Source organism: Pelophylax lessonae, assembly GCF_965119305.1.
Source record: "Pelophylax lessonae genome assembly, chromosome: 12".
Taxonomy (NCBI): domain Eukaryota; kingdom Metazoa; phylum Chordata; class Amphibia; order Anura; family Ranidae; genus Pelophylax; species Pelophylax lessonae.
Window position 1 is genome coordinate 26,403,804 of NC_138779.1, and position 13,719 is coordinate 26,417,522.

Below are 13,719 nucleotides of genomic sequence, written 5' to 3' on the forward strand. Positions count from 1 at the left end.
CAGGTAAAATAAACCGGTCCTCTACCCTTTTAGGCACAAGGTCGAGGGAGGGCAAGCTGGCCCCCCACTCGACTCTTTTGCCTTGGAGGACTAGAGCGACGTCATACATCGCTTCCTCCCAACGGCCTTAAAGGGCCCATTTTTTTTGTGATGAAAAACATTACTATTTTTTTTGGGTAGATGTGAGATCAGAGGTCTTTTTTGACCCCAGATCTCACATTAAAGAGGACCTGTCTTCCTTATTTCTATTTCAAGGGATGTTTTTTTTTTAAAGGGACAGTGTAAAAATAAAAGGTAAAATAAATAATAAAAAAAAAATGTAAAGCGCCCTGTCTCTCCGAACTCGCACACAGAAGTGAACGCATACGCAAGCCACACCCATATATGTAAATGGTGTTCAAACCACACATGTGAGGTATCGCCGCAATCGTTACAGCGAGAGCAATAATTCTAGCCCAAGAACTCCCCTGTAACTCTAAACTGGTAACCTGTAAAAAATGTAAAATCATCGCCTATGGAGATTTTTAGGTACCAATGTTTGTGGCCATTCCACGAGCGTGCGCACTTTTGAAGCATGACATGTTGGGTATCTATTTACTCGGCGTAACATTATCTTACACATTATACATTTTTTTTTTTTTTAATGCAGTGAAATGTATGTTTTCCAAAGGACTTAGGTTTTAAAGACTGCTGCGCAAATAACATGTGATGTAAAATATTGCAATGACCGCCATTTTATTCTCCAGAGTCTTTGCTAAAGAATGATATATAATGTTTGGGGGTTTGGGGTCATTTGCTAGCAAAAAATACTGATTTTAACTTGTACACAACAAGTGTCAGGAATAGGCCTGGTCCTTAAGTGGTTAAGGAAGTGTAAGGATTGCAGTATGGATCTTGCATCTTGGAACAAGCATGGTGTAAGTTTTTGATTAAACTCACAATGTCCTATTGTCCCAGAACATTCTGCCTTTTTATTTTTTAGGTAATGACCAGTTCAGCATGTCGTGAACATGAATACTACAACCAAACTCTCAGACGATGCTGTGGGAAGTGTCCTGAAGGTCAGTGAAGAAATATGTGGATTTATTACTTATTGCCAATGTTTATATAGTACTTATAGATTCTGCAATACATACAGCTGAAATGTTCATGCACACAGATGTAAAAACACCTGGTCCCGATCCATACGGCTGTTTTATTTCTTTTACCGATCTAAACACAGCTCTATTATAGTCCATGCCTATGCATATTGCAGCATTTACCTCCATGTTCCAGATCAGGGGTCTCCAAACAATGGCTCGCTGCAAGATTTTAACTGGCCCCCTAATGTAAGAGGGGACTCTGATGAGGACCCTAATGGAACAGGGGACTCTGATAGGGACCTTGATGTAACAGGGGACTCTGATCGGGACCCTGATGTAACATGGAACTCTAATGGGGACTCTAATGTAACAGGGGACTCTAATGAAGACCCTAATGTAACAGAGGACTCTGATGGAGATCCTGATGTAACAGGGGACTCTGATGGGGACCCTGATGTAACAGGGGACTCTGATGTAGATCCTGATGTAACAGGGGACTCTGATGGGGACCCTGATGTAACAGGGGACTCTGATGTGGAACCTGATGTAACATGGAACTCTAATGGGGACCCTAATGTAACAGGGGCTCTGATGGGAACCCTGATGTAAAAGGGAATTCTGATAGGGACCCTGATGTAACAGGGGGCTTTGTTGGGGACCCTGATGTAACATGGGTCTCTGATGGAGATCTTAATGTAACAGGGGACTCTGATGGGGACCCTGATATAACAGGGGACTCTAATGGGGAACCTGATGTAACAGGGAACTCTAATGGGGAACCTGATGTAACATGGGACTCTGATGAAGATCTTGATGTAACATGGGACACTGATGGGGATCTAGATGTAACAGGGGACTCTGATGGGGACCCTGATGTAACAGGGGACTCTAATGGGGAACCTGATGTAACATGGGACTCTAATGGAGACCCTGATGTGAGAGGGGACTCTAATTGGGACTCTAATGGAGACCCCGATGTAACAGGGGACTCTGATGGGGACCCTGATGTAACATGGGACTCTGATGGGGACCCTGATTTAAAGCAGAGTTCAGGCCTCAAAACATTTTTTTCAATAAAAATACCCCCGGGACAGTCAGGGCTAGTGCATTTAAGCAACAATAGCCTCTGAACTGTCCTGGGTTGCACTTACCTTTAGAAGAAATACTTACCTTGAAAATGTCTTGTCCAGCGCTGCCATCTCAGGTGTGGGCAGCTGAAGCCGGAGCGTCCTCTTCGGTGACGTTGTAGTCCCAGAATGCCCTGCACCGGCCCCGCTTGTCACTTCCGGTGCATGCCAAGAAGCTGTTTAGCAGGGAATGACGCGCCTGCACCGGAACTGACGAGGGGGCCGGTGCAGGCGCATTGACTCCTGGGATTGATGACGTTCATCTCCCAGAAGTCAATGCAAGCAGGAAGAGAAGGCGCGGGCCGCGGCCGCAGAGGGAGGAAGTGGAAGGAAGGTAAGTATATTTTCTTCAAAAACAAGGTAAGTAAAGCAAAAAAAAAAAAAAAAAAATTGTGATTATCCAATTCTTTTTCGGGTTACTTAGAGCAAGCGGATGTCAAATTTTCGTTTTTAGGCTGGAACTCCAAGCTGCGGATTTTACTTGGACTTTTATGCTACAAAAAACATATTATTCATTTAGATTTGAATACTTATAAATGATGTGATATAGTCATCACGCTGATAAGTTTGGAGTCCCATGCACTAAGGCAAAGCAGCTGTGATGTTCGTATGTTGCAGTGAACCCCAACTCCCATTACCGCACTACCGTGTGTTGTGGTGCGCAGCATCAGGTAGATTGCTACATGTATTTTTTCTGTTTTTCTGACCATCCTCATGTGTTGCCACATTGTATTAAACTATCAATTACTATGTTACAGCACCCCCTGACTGCTGTTATACATCACTGCATCCTGATGAAATATAAGCATTATCTATAACCTATTCCTCCCCGGCCTGACTGTCCCTGGTCAGCTCCCTTCAATTATTGCATTTCATCTCTTTGATGCAGGGTTGGCATTACGTGTTTGCATTACCAAGGGAGGTCTGCATGTAAATACAGCCTGTCTAGCAACACCCACTCCTCCACACTGACATGCAGTGCCTGGACAAGGTCATCCAGCGCCCAGGGAAAATATGCCTAACTGCCCCCCCCCCCCTTACCTTAGGGTTAGGGTCAGGTGCCCCCATCCCTGCAGAAACTCCTTGCACCCAGGGCAGCCTCCCCTCCTGCCCACCACTTGTCCCGGCCCTGCTGACATGCATCTATGGAGGCGTTTTAATATCGGCATTGCCCCTCCTAAGAGCAAGGCCACTGCTTGCATCAGGACTGAAGACTTTTCAGAAAAGTACAGCATAATTCCAGCCCCTCCCACCAGCCACCTTCTGCCTGCATTACATAGAAAAGCACATAGATCCAGTGATGACATAATTGGGTTTAAAATAAAGTATGTATTGAAATTTACCATTTAAACATTTCTGAAGCATACTGATGAGGGGAAGACCTAGAAACTCAAAATATAAGCAGATTAAACTTCAGCTTTTACTATTTTAATAAGACCAGGGAACAACTGGCCTAGAAATCAAACAAGAAGACCAACTCCTCATGGTGAGACCAAGATGGAGGATGGGAACAGAGGAAAGGGGCATTCCAACATCGGGAGAATCTAAATTTTGTAAAGAAGGGAGGACACTCAAAAGGCCTTCTTAAAGTAAATCTTTCCTAAAAGAAACATAGGGGGGCGTTGTTCTATCAAAATACCGCTACCTATCAGATTTATAAAACAAATTTGCTCGTCTTGTAAAATACTCGCAGACCAAGTTACTCGCAATCCAAGGTTTTACTGTACATTATTCCCTCCCTTGTGTTCTTCTACTTATTCCCCATCAGTATGCTGACAGAAGCTGACAGACTTCAGGAAAATAGAAAATCGTATCTACACTTTTTATTTTCCTCTCTTGACGTGTCTCAATGGCCACACGAGTCCCCATCTTTAGTTTAGAGGTCTGGATATGAGAATGCGGTCTCTTGAAGAGAGTCAAATTTTAGCTATAGACCTATGAAGTTGTCAGCAGCAGAGACAACTCCATTGCCTCAGTTTGCTAACATGGAATAGAGAAGTCAGGAAACCTTAAGTTGTGGTCAGATACCTTTTTCTCACAATTTTTCTCACAATTTCCTATAAAGAGAGACATGAAGCCAGTGTTAGTGGCATGACGGTCCAGTAGGATCATATATTTGCAAAATTATCATCACTGCCACCTTTGCATTGTTTCTAACTATTCTGCAGGAGGATAAACTCGCTGAATCGTTTTTGCTGCTATTGTTGCATTGTTTCCCATAATCCTCTGTTTTCAGAAACAAAGAGCTTTTACAGTGTTGTCACATGACTATGCAGGAAGTCATCATTGGTGCCACATTTACATTTTTTGCCATAATACTTGTGCAGCACAGTGGCTGTTAGTATTACACCTAGCAGCACTAGGGTTGTTGGTTCAAATCCCAACCATGGCTCCACCTGCCTGAAGTTTGTATGTTCTCTCTGTGCCTGTGTGGGCTTCCTCCGGTTACTCCGGTTTTCTTTATGTTCTTCATACAGCTATGTAACAGATTCACACACACCCGATAATCTTTTTCCACCAAATGTGACATGGTATGATGCATAAAAACTCCCTCCCCCATACCTGGGATCTCCATACCCATAACCAAGGCCGGAGGGGCAGAGCGAAACGCGTTGTGGGGCATGGCCTGGCCGGGGTCTAGGCTGAGGTTGCCACTCACCATTACACCTGGGATGATACGGATGTGCGGTCATAGGGATATGTTCCTTTATACTCTGGTTTCCTCCCACACTCTAAAGACATTCTGGTAGGTTAATTGTCTCCTGTCTAAATTGGCCCTAGTATGTGTATGTATGAATGTGAATTGGGGACTTTAGGTTGTACGCTCTTTGAGAGCAGGGACTAATGTGAATGTACAATATATTCAGTATCTCACCAAAGTGAATACACCCTTCATATTTTATTCTATCTTTTTATGTGACAACACTGAAGAAATGACACTTTGCTACAATGTAAAGTAGTGAGTGTACAACTTGTATAACAGTGTAAATTTACTGTCCCTTCAAAATAACTCAACACAAAGCCATTAATGTCTAAAACTCTAGCAACAAAAGTGAGTACACCCCTATGTGAAATAAGGTCCAAATTGTGACAAAAGTGTCAATATTTTGTGTGGCCACCAATATTTTTCAACACTGCCTTAACCCTCTTGGGCATGAAGTTCACCAGAGCTTTGCAGGTTGCCACTGGAGTCCTCTTCCACTTCACCTTCCGTTTGAGGATGCCCCACAGATGCTCAATAGGGTTTAGGTTTGAAGACATGCTTGGCCAGTCTATCACATTTACCCTCAGCTTCTTTAGCAAGGCAGTGGTCGTATTGGAGGTGTTTTTGGGGTCGTTATCATGTTGGAATACAGGCTTGTGGCCCAGTCTCCGAAGGGAGGGGATCATGCTCTGCTTCAGTATGTCACAGTACATGTTGGCATTCATGGTTCCCTCAATGAACTGTAGCTCCCCAGTGCCGGTGTAACGTGAGAATTACCTACCCCGTGAGAAAAACCTACCCTCGTCACTTCCGGCCGGGAACAGCTGAGCAGCGCAGCAGTGCGCATGCTCAGAGCGCCGGCAACCTAATGTAAAAGCTGAGGAGCTGAGTAGTGCGCATGCGCACTAGTAGGATATTATGACTGATCCGTGGAAAAAAACTACCCACGCCGCGCTTACATTAAAACATGTCGGCTGCAATATAAGTCATCTCCGCTCCTTTCCCTATGACTTCCCTCATCTCGGCTAGTAAATATAAAAGCGGCTGGCGGCTCCGTGATTTATGTTCTCATACACCCGCCGCTGCTTTTATATTTACTATCCGAGATGAGGGAAGTGACAGGGACAGGAGTGGAGATGACTGTTATTGCAGCACAGCTGTTTTAATGTACACGCCGCGTTACAAACAGTGCCGTGCAACCGGAAGTGACGAGGGGTAGGTTTTTCTCACGGGTAGGTAATTCTCACGGAACACCGGCAGCACTCATGCAGCCCCAGACCATGACACTCCCACCACCATGCTTGACTGTAGGCAAGACACACTTGTCATTGTACTCCTCACCTGGTTGCCGTCACACATGCTTGACACCATCTGAACCAAATACATTTAACTTAGTCTCATCAGACCACAGGATATGGTTCCAGTAATCCATGTCCTTAGTCTGCTTGTCTTCAGCAAACTGTTTGCCGGCTTTCTTGTGCATCATCTTTACAAGAGGCTTCCTTGTTGTCACATGAAAAAATAGAATAAAATATTTACAAAAATGTGAGGGGTGTATTTAATTTTGTGAATTACTGTATATAAAGCGCTGCGTAAATTGATGATGCTATACTGTATATGTAGCTGTAATAAATAAATAGTAAAAATACAGCTTGAGCAGTGTCATGGTGCACCACTTAGATCCTTACTGACCATGGTCACGGCTAGCCACAGCAGACAATGTCATGTGATCCAACGGTAGACATATATACTGCATATCAATATAACCTATTTATACATGAGAACATTTACCATTTTTGCCCTGACTCTTGCAGTGAAATCTTCTGAAACTCCGGAGTTAACGGGCGGCTTTGCGGTTACTCTACATGCTTCCTTTGGTCGACGAGCACAGTCATGTTACAGTAACTTTAAACAGAGAGAAATGATGCTAAAAATGAGAAATGGCGCACCCCAATAAAAAAATGTAAAGCTATTCGAAACTTCTATTTATAAGAATAAGCTTCCGCGGCCGCAGTTGTCTTTTGGTTTCAGAATCTGTCTCAACTTTCAGAACCTGGTCAGGGCTGACAAGTTGGTGACAGTTCTGAAATGAGATCAGCAATTAACGAATATCCTCATTTTTAACATGGGCTAAGGCCTGGGGAAGGGAGGTGGTGCAGGAGGGTGCAGTTGATGAAGATTAGACATGCAACCTTCAAAATCCTATGCTGTGTTATGGTCACGCTCCATTTTACCTGCAATTTTTGCACATTGCTTTATTTAGCAGTGGAAACTTTTGCTGAATACAGACAAGTGAGATCAAACAGGGCCATTTATCAATAAGTTACGGTTATGAGTCCGGACTCCATGTTTTTATATTTTGACAACGTTGCCATTTTTCTTATGGTGATTGGTGAAGGTATTGAATTTTCTATGTGATATTTTTCATGCATTTAATATAAATCAAATAAAGTAATTTTTAATTAAACTACTGGGATCATCTAAGTCAGGGTTTCTCAACCAGGGTTCCATGGAACCCGGGGGGTTCCTTCAGAGGTTACTAGGGGTTCCTTCAGTAATGAGCAATTTCTGCCTCTCAAATATGTTCTCACTGACACCATAATCTTTTTAGCTATCTGTAAGGGGGTGATTCTTCCCAATGACCACAAGTATAAGGAGCATTCTTCCCACTGACCATCACACTAATGTAACATGAGTTGTATATACAGTATATTCATTTTTAGCAGAGGTTCCCTGAGACTGGAAAGTTAGTTCAAGGGTTCCTCTGTGTCGAAAAGGTTCAGAAAGGCTGATCTAGGTACATTCTTTTGTATGGGCCCTTCCATACCATTTTTTTCCCTTTGGTTATTTTGGGTACGTTGCTCCACGCTATACATGGCAAGTTAGTGGATTAGATGGCTGTTTTTACACCACAGTCGTTACAACCACAGTTATATCATTTAACCTTCAAAATATGCATCAGATGGAGATAATATCATTGAGGTTACCAGGGCCAGGTGAGAATTTTTTAAAAGTATTTTTTAAAATAAACCAACAAACAAAGAAAATACTTGTTATAGGAGTATTCAACAAGAGCCACTGCATTCATTCGGCAAAACTTTAAGGCCGGGTTCACATATGTGCGGCCGTGGTTCGCAGCATGGGGTCCGGTGCATCCCTGTTCACTGGTCCAGGTACGAATCAGGTCCGAGTTTTTATCTGAATTCCCACTTGAACTGGACTCAAAGACGCACAGGACCCTTTTGGAATGCGGACCGCGAACGCCCTGGACCTGTTTGAACCGACTCCATTGTGAGCCGAGCACACTCGCATGTCATGCGAATTGGATGTGGGGAAACCCACATCCAATTCGCAGATATGTGAACCCAGCCTAAAGAAATGTCTTTTTGTTTTTTTTTGTTTTCTTTACTACGCATGAAGACTGCTTGATGTCTGCCCTCAAAGTGTTACTAAACCAACAACAGTAAAATCAGTCTGTATATTCTGTAAAGCATGCTTGTTATACTCACTGTGGAACCTAAGGCCCCACATACTCTGTCCGTCGGACGGAGTCCCTTTTTCTCAGCGGGGGATCAATCCACCGATCCCCCGCTGAGCAGGAGGATGACAGCTTTGTCTCCGGAGACACAGCTGTCAGTTCCCTATGCATCTCTATGGGGGAAATCGGATGGGAAATTCTCATCCCATCCGATCCGCTGGTTAATCCGGGGTTAATCCTCCACATTGTGTATAAAGGCTGTATGATCCTGTCTTCTCTGATCCTCCCCTTCTTCCACTGACTCCAGACCATCTCCTGATAGAACAGAGCATTAGGGGGTCAGGCTGCAGATGCTCAGTTTGGTGTGTATTAACCACTTTACCACTGGAGGATTTTGCTGTCTTACGTCTGGGCCACTTTTTGCGATTCGGCACTGTGAGACTTTAACTGACAATTGCGCGGTCGTGCGACACCGTACCCAAACAAAATTTACGTCCTTTTTTTCCCACAAACAGAGCTTACTTTTCGTGGTATTTGATCACCTGTGCGATTTTTACTTTTTGCGCTATAAACAAAAAAATGCGTAAATTTTGAAAAAATAACAATATTTTTCAAATTTTTTTATATGAAATTCCCCCCAAAAAATGTAAAAATCTAAATTTTTTAAAATTTTTGACCAATTTGTTTTCTGCTACCTATGTTTGGTAAAAAAAAAATCACAATAAGCGTATTTTGATTGGTTTGCGCAAAAGTTATTGCGTTTACTAACTAAGGGAAAGATTTCTGTCATTTTTGGTGTTTTTTTTTTAACGAGTAATGGCGGCGATCTGCAATTTTTTTTGCGGGACTGCGACATTGCGGCGGACAGATCGGACCCTTGACTGACATTTTTGACACTTTTGGGGGTACCAGTGACATTACTACAGTAATCAGTGCTATATATATATATGCACTATTACTGTAAAAATGACACTGGCAGGGAAGGGGTTAATTTTATTGGAGACGGAGGGGTTAATGTATGCCTGGTGCTTACTGACGTGTGTGGGGGGAGGTGACTGAGTGACACAAGGACAGATCGAGGGTTCAGCTATGCTGAACCCTGCAATCTGTCACTGCCTGTCACTTAGGAGATCCGCCCGCTTGTGTTTACACAAGCAGGCGGATCTCCACACTCCACACTCCACACGATCGCCGCCGCTCCTCCCCTGGCCCGACTCCCGCTGTGACTGAAAACAGTGGGATCTCCACACTCCACACGATCGCCGCCGCTCCTCCCCTGGCCCAACTCCCGCTGTGACTGAATACAGCGGGAGCGAGCCTCCAGCGGCGCGCACGCGCCGCCGAGAAAGGGGAGTGTCTGGCGACGTAGGTCTACGTCGCCAGACAATAACGAACCACTTTGCCGCAGTAGAGCTCGAGTGAGCAGACGGCAAGTGGTTAATAGAGAGTTTTTTTTCTTGGGAGAGTGCATGTGATCAGCACAGGACCAATCAGCACTGTCCAGACAGTGGGTCAGGGGAAAATGGAAATTCCTCCTAAAAGCTTTAACCAGACAGTGATACAAGTGACAAGACTGCTATATACTGCTGATGGGAAAAGGTATTTAGCAGTTTATACTTCCTAAAATAATTGCATTTCCATGTTCTGTGTACTGTGGGAGACCAGATTTAGTGAATGCGGGTTCTGGGTTTAGTAACACTTTAAATCCTTGTTTCTATTTTTAAGTCCTGTTTATATATATAGTTTCTTATCACATATGTACATGGGGGAAACCATGTTGCTTTTACATATTCTGTTTCCTGCTTTGCAGCACTGTACAATGGTTGTGTTTTACTGCTTCTTCTCTCAATGCAAGTCAATGAGTCAGCTGACCCACTGAAAACAATACAGTCCCTTTGTGGCTGGTATCTATTTACGCAGATGTTAGGTAGGGTCACTATAATAGCTAAAGTACTCTAGTGACTAACCTACAAATCTTTAGAAATGTGAAAATTACATCAAATTACTTTTGGAAAATATTGAAATAATTACTCTCCATTGACAGCATTAGGGGATACAAGACTGAATTTGACCTTTTTCCACTGTTGTCACCTTTTAATTCATTTCCAGGTATGGTGAAAGGCTCCGAATGTATTGAGGACATTGATAAGGATTGTGCAGAGCCTTGTAGTGCCGGCGAGTTCATTAACTGGAACAGATCACCTCCTCAATGTGCAACTTGTAACAAGTGTAATACAGGTAATGGCTTCTATAGTTTGTCAAGATGGTCCTACATATCATAAGGGATTGCTCTCCCTGCTCTGTGTATATGCTGTGCCAGTTCCGATTTCAACCAATGAGAATTAATTTAGCATTCTGAAGAGGGGCCAAACACAGGGACACACTCTGGACTTCTACATGAGGGCCCACATAGAGCACCATTAAAAAAAAAAAAAAACATATATACAGTATATATATATATATATATATATACTATATTAACAAAAGTTTTGGGACGCCTGCCTTTACACGCACATGAACTTTAGTGGCATCCCAGTCTTAGTCCATAGGGTTCAATGTTGAGTTGGCCCACCCTTTGCAGCTATAACAGCTTCAACTCTTCTGGGAAGGCTGTCCACAAGGTTTAGGAGTGTCTATGGGAATGTTTAACCATTCTTCCAGAAGGGCATTTGTGAGCTTGGGCACTTATGTAGACGAGAAGGCCTGGCTCACAGTCTCCACTCTAATTCATACCAAAGGTGTTCTACTATCGGGTTGAGGTCAGGACTCTGTGCAGTCCAGTCAAGTTCTTCCACCCAAAACTTATACTTGCTTATCACTGTTACAGCAAGATATTGGGGGTTATTTACTAAACCTACAGCATCCAAAATCTGATGCAGCTGTGCATAGTAACCAATCAGCTTCTAACTTCAGCTTGTTCAGTTAAAGGGGTTATAAAGGCAGAAGGTTTTTTTATCGTAATGCATTCTATGCATTAAAGAGAGAGTCAACCAATGTTTTTTTAATTACCTGCAAAGTAAAGTCATAATGTGCTAGTGTGCATCGCATACTAGCACATTGTGTGAAACTTACCTGCAAACTAAGCCCTTGTTGTCTCCGTTGGAGGCCGCATACATTTTCACCCCGTCTTCCCGGTCCGCGGACTCCTGCTATGTGACTGGCAGAAGCCGCGTGACATCACTCCTGGGTATGCGCGCGGGAGCCGCCGTTCACGGCACAGGGCTCTAAAGAAACACCGGTGGCTATTCCTTTAGAGCGCATGCGCCGATGACGTCATCGGTTCGCCTTGCATATACAGTAAATGTCTCCTAAACAGTACACATTTAGGAGATGTTTACACTACCTATAGGTAAGCTTTATTATAGGCAGGGCCAGATTAACGTAGGGGCTATTGGAGCTGCAGCTCCAGGCCCCTACCTTTTATATAGGCCCCGGGTTGGCCATATTCACTGTTACCGTTCTTCTGTCACTTGTAAACACAGAAGTCTGGCTTCTATGCTCGCTTCCCCAGGCAGCACCCTCAGAACCTCCCCACACAGCGCGAAGGCCGGACAAGGAGGGACAGTTGCCGATGCATGGATGTGTTTATGGGCTTCAGAGACAGCATCCCATGTTGAATTAGGCATGCATGGCTGCACCCTTCCTCCTCTGGGTGCATGGCAAGGCACGGCCCTTAAGGCCCTTCAAAATCCTCAGCACCAAGCCCATGATGCTCTTAATCCGGCCCTGATTATAGGCTTACCTATAGGTACAAATAATAGATGGAAGTTTACTTCCTCTTTAACCACTTAAGCTCCGGAAGATTTTACCCCCTTCCTGGCCAGGGGGTATTTTGCGATTCGGCACTGCGTGAATTTAACGGACAATTGCACGTCGTGCAACGCTGTGCCTAAACAAATTTGACGTCCTTTTTTTCCCACAAACAGAGCTTTCTTTTGGTGGCATTTGATCACCTGTGCGATTTTTTTGATCATGCGCTATAAACAAAAAAAGAGCGACAATTTTGCAAAAATAACAATATTTTTCACATTTTTTTATATGAAATTCCCCCCCAAAAAAATGTAAAAATCAAAATTTTTTAACATTTTCAGCCAATTTGTTTTATGCTACATATGTTTGGTAAAAAAATTTGCAAAAAGCGTATTTTGATTGGTTTGCGCAAAAGTTATCGCGTTTACTAACAAAGGGAAAGATTTTTGTCATTTTTGTTTTTTTTTTAACGCGTAATGGCGGCGATCTGCGATTTTTTTTGCGGTACTGCAACATTGGGCTGACAGATCGGACCCTTGACTGACATTTTTGACACTTTTGGGGTTACCAGTGACATTTCTACAGTAATAAGTGCTATACATATGCACTGTTACTGTAAAGATACACTGGCAGTGAAGGGGTTAACTTTATTTGAGAGGGAGGGGCTGTGTGTGTCCCTAGGGGCGTGATTCTAATTTTGATTGGCTGTGGCTTGAGGTGTAGGAACAATGATTAACGGTCCTACATAGTAGAACCGTGTGATCATCGTTTCTACACCGGGGAGAATGACAGGCGGCTTGTTTACATCAGCCGCCTGCCTTTCTCCCTCTCCCCCGACGATCGCCGAGTGACCGGCGGACATCGGGTCCGCCGGTCACACGCGCGGGGGGGGTCCGTGACCGAGCGGGAGCGGGAGCGCGCCTCCAGCGGCACGCGCTCGCTCCCCTGAGCCTCACAGGCTAGCGACGTAGACCTACATCGCTCTGCCTGTGAGGGGCTGACTGCCGCAGTAAATATACTGTGAGCAGTGGGCAAGTGGTTAAGGTAAAAAGCTTTCTGTGTGCAGCAGCCCCCCCCCCCCAGCTTCCCTTATACTTACCTGAGCCCCATCTCGATCCAGCAATGTCCACGAGTGCCTCTGCTGTCTGGGACTCTCCCTCCTGATTGGCTGAGACACAGCAGCGGTGCCATTGGCTCCCACTGCTGTCAATCAAAGTCAGTTAGCCAATGAGGGGAGAGAGGGGGCATGGCCGAACCATGGCTCTGTGTCTGAATGGACACACAGAGCTGTGGCTCAGCTCGGGTGCCCTTAAAGCAAGCTATAGGCTGGGGGGGGGGCACTCAACAGGAGGGAGGGGCCAGGAGCTCCGAAGAGGGACCCGAAAAGAGGAGGATCTGGGCTACTCTGTGCAAAACCAACTGCACTGAGGAGGGAAGTATAACATGTTTGTTATTTTTTTATAGAAAAGAAAATGAGACTTTACAATCACTTTAAGCTATAAGAATAAAGCCTGGAATGCAGAGCTGCACCAGATTCGGTGTACACCAGTTTAAGTAAATCTCCCCCATTGCATGTAT

General features: G+C 44.3%; 1 protein-coding gene across 1 annotated transcript in view; it reads left to right on the forward strand.

Moving 5' to 3' along the window:
- Nucleotides 1–887: 887 nt before the first annotated feature.
- The window catches only part of LOC309568827 (tumor necrosis factor receptor superfamily member 8-like), a gene marked incomplete at its 5' end in the record, with an annotated part of 38,097 nt that continues 25,265 nt past the window's right edge, over nt 888–13,719 (forward strand). Inside the window, 3 exons of the mRNA XM_082274613.1 lie at nt 888–917; nt 983–1,061; nt 10,501–10,629. Of these exons, the coding sequence (XP_082130739.1) occupies nt 888–917; nt 983–1,061; nt 10,501–10,629 (238 nt within the window). The remainder of the gene's footprint in view (nt 918–982; nt 1,062–10,500; nt 10,630–13,719) is intronic.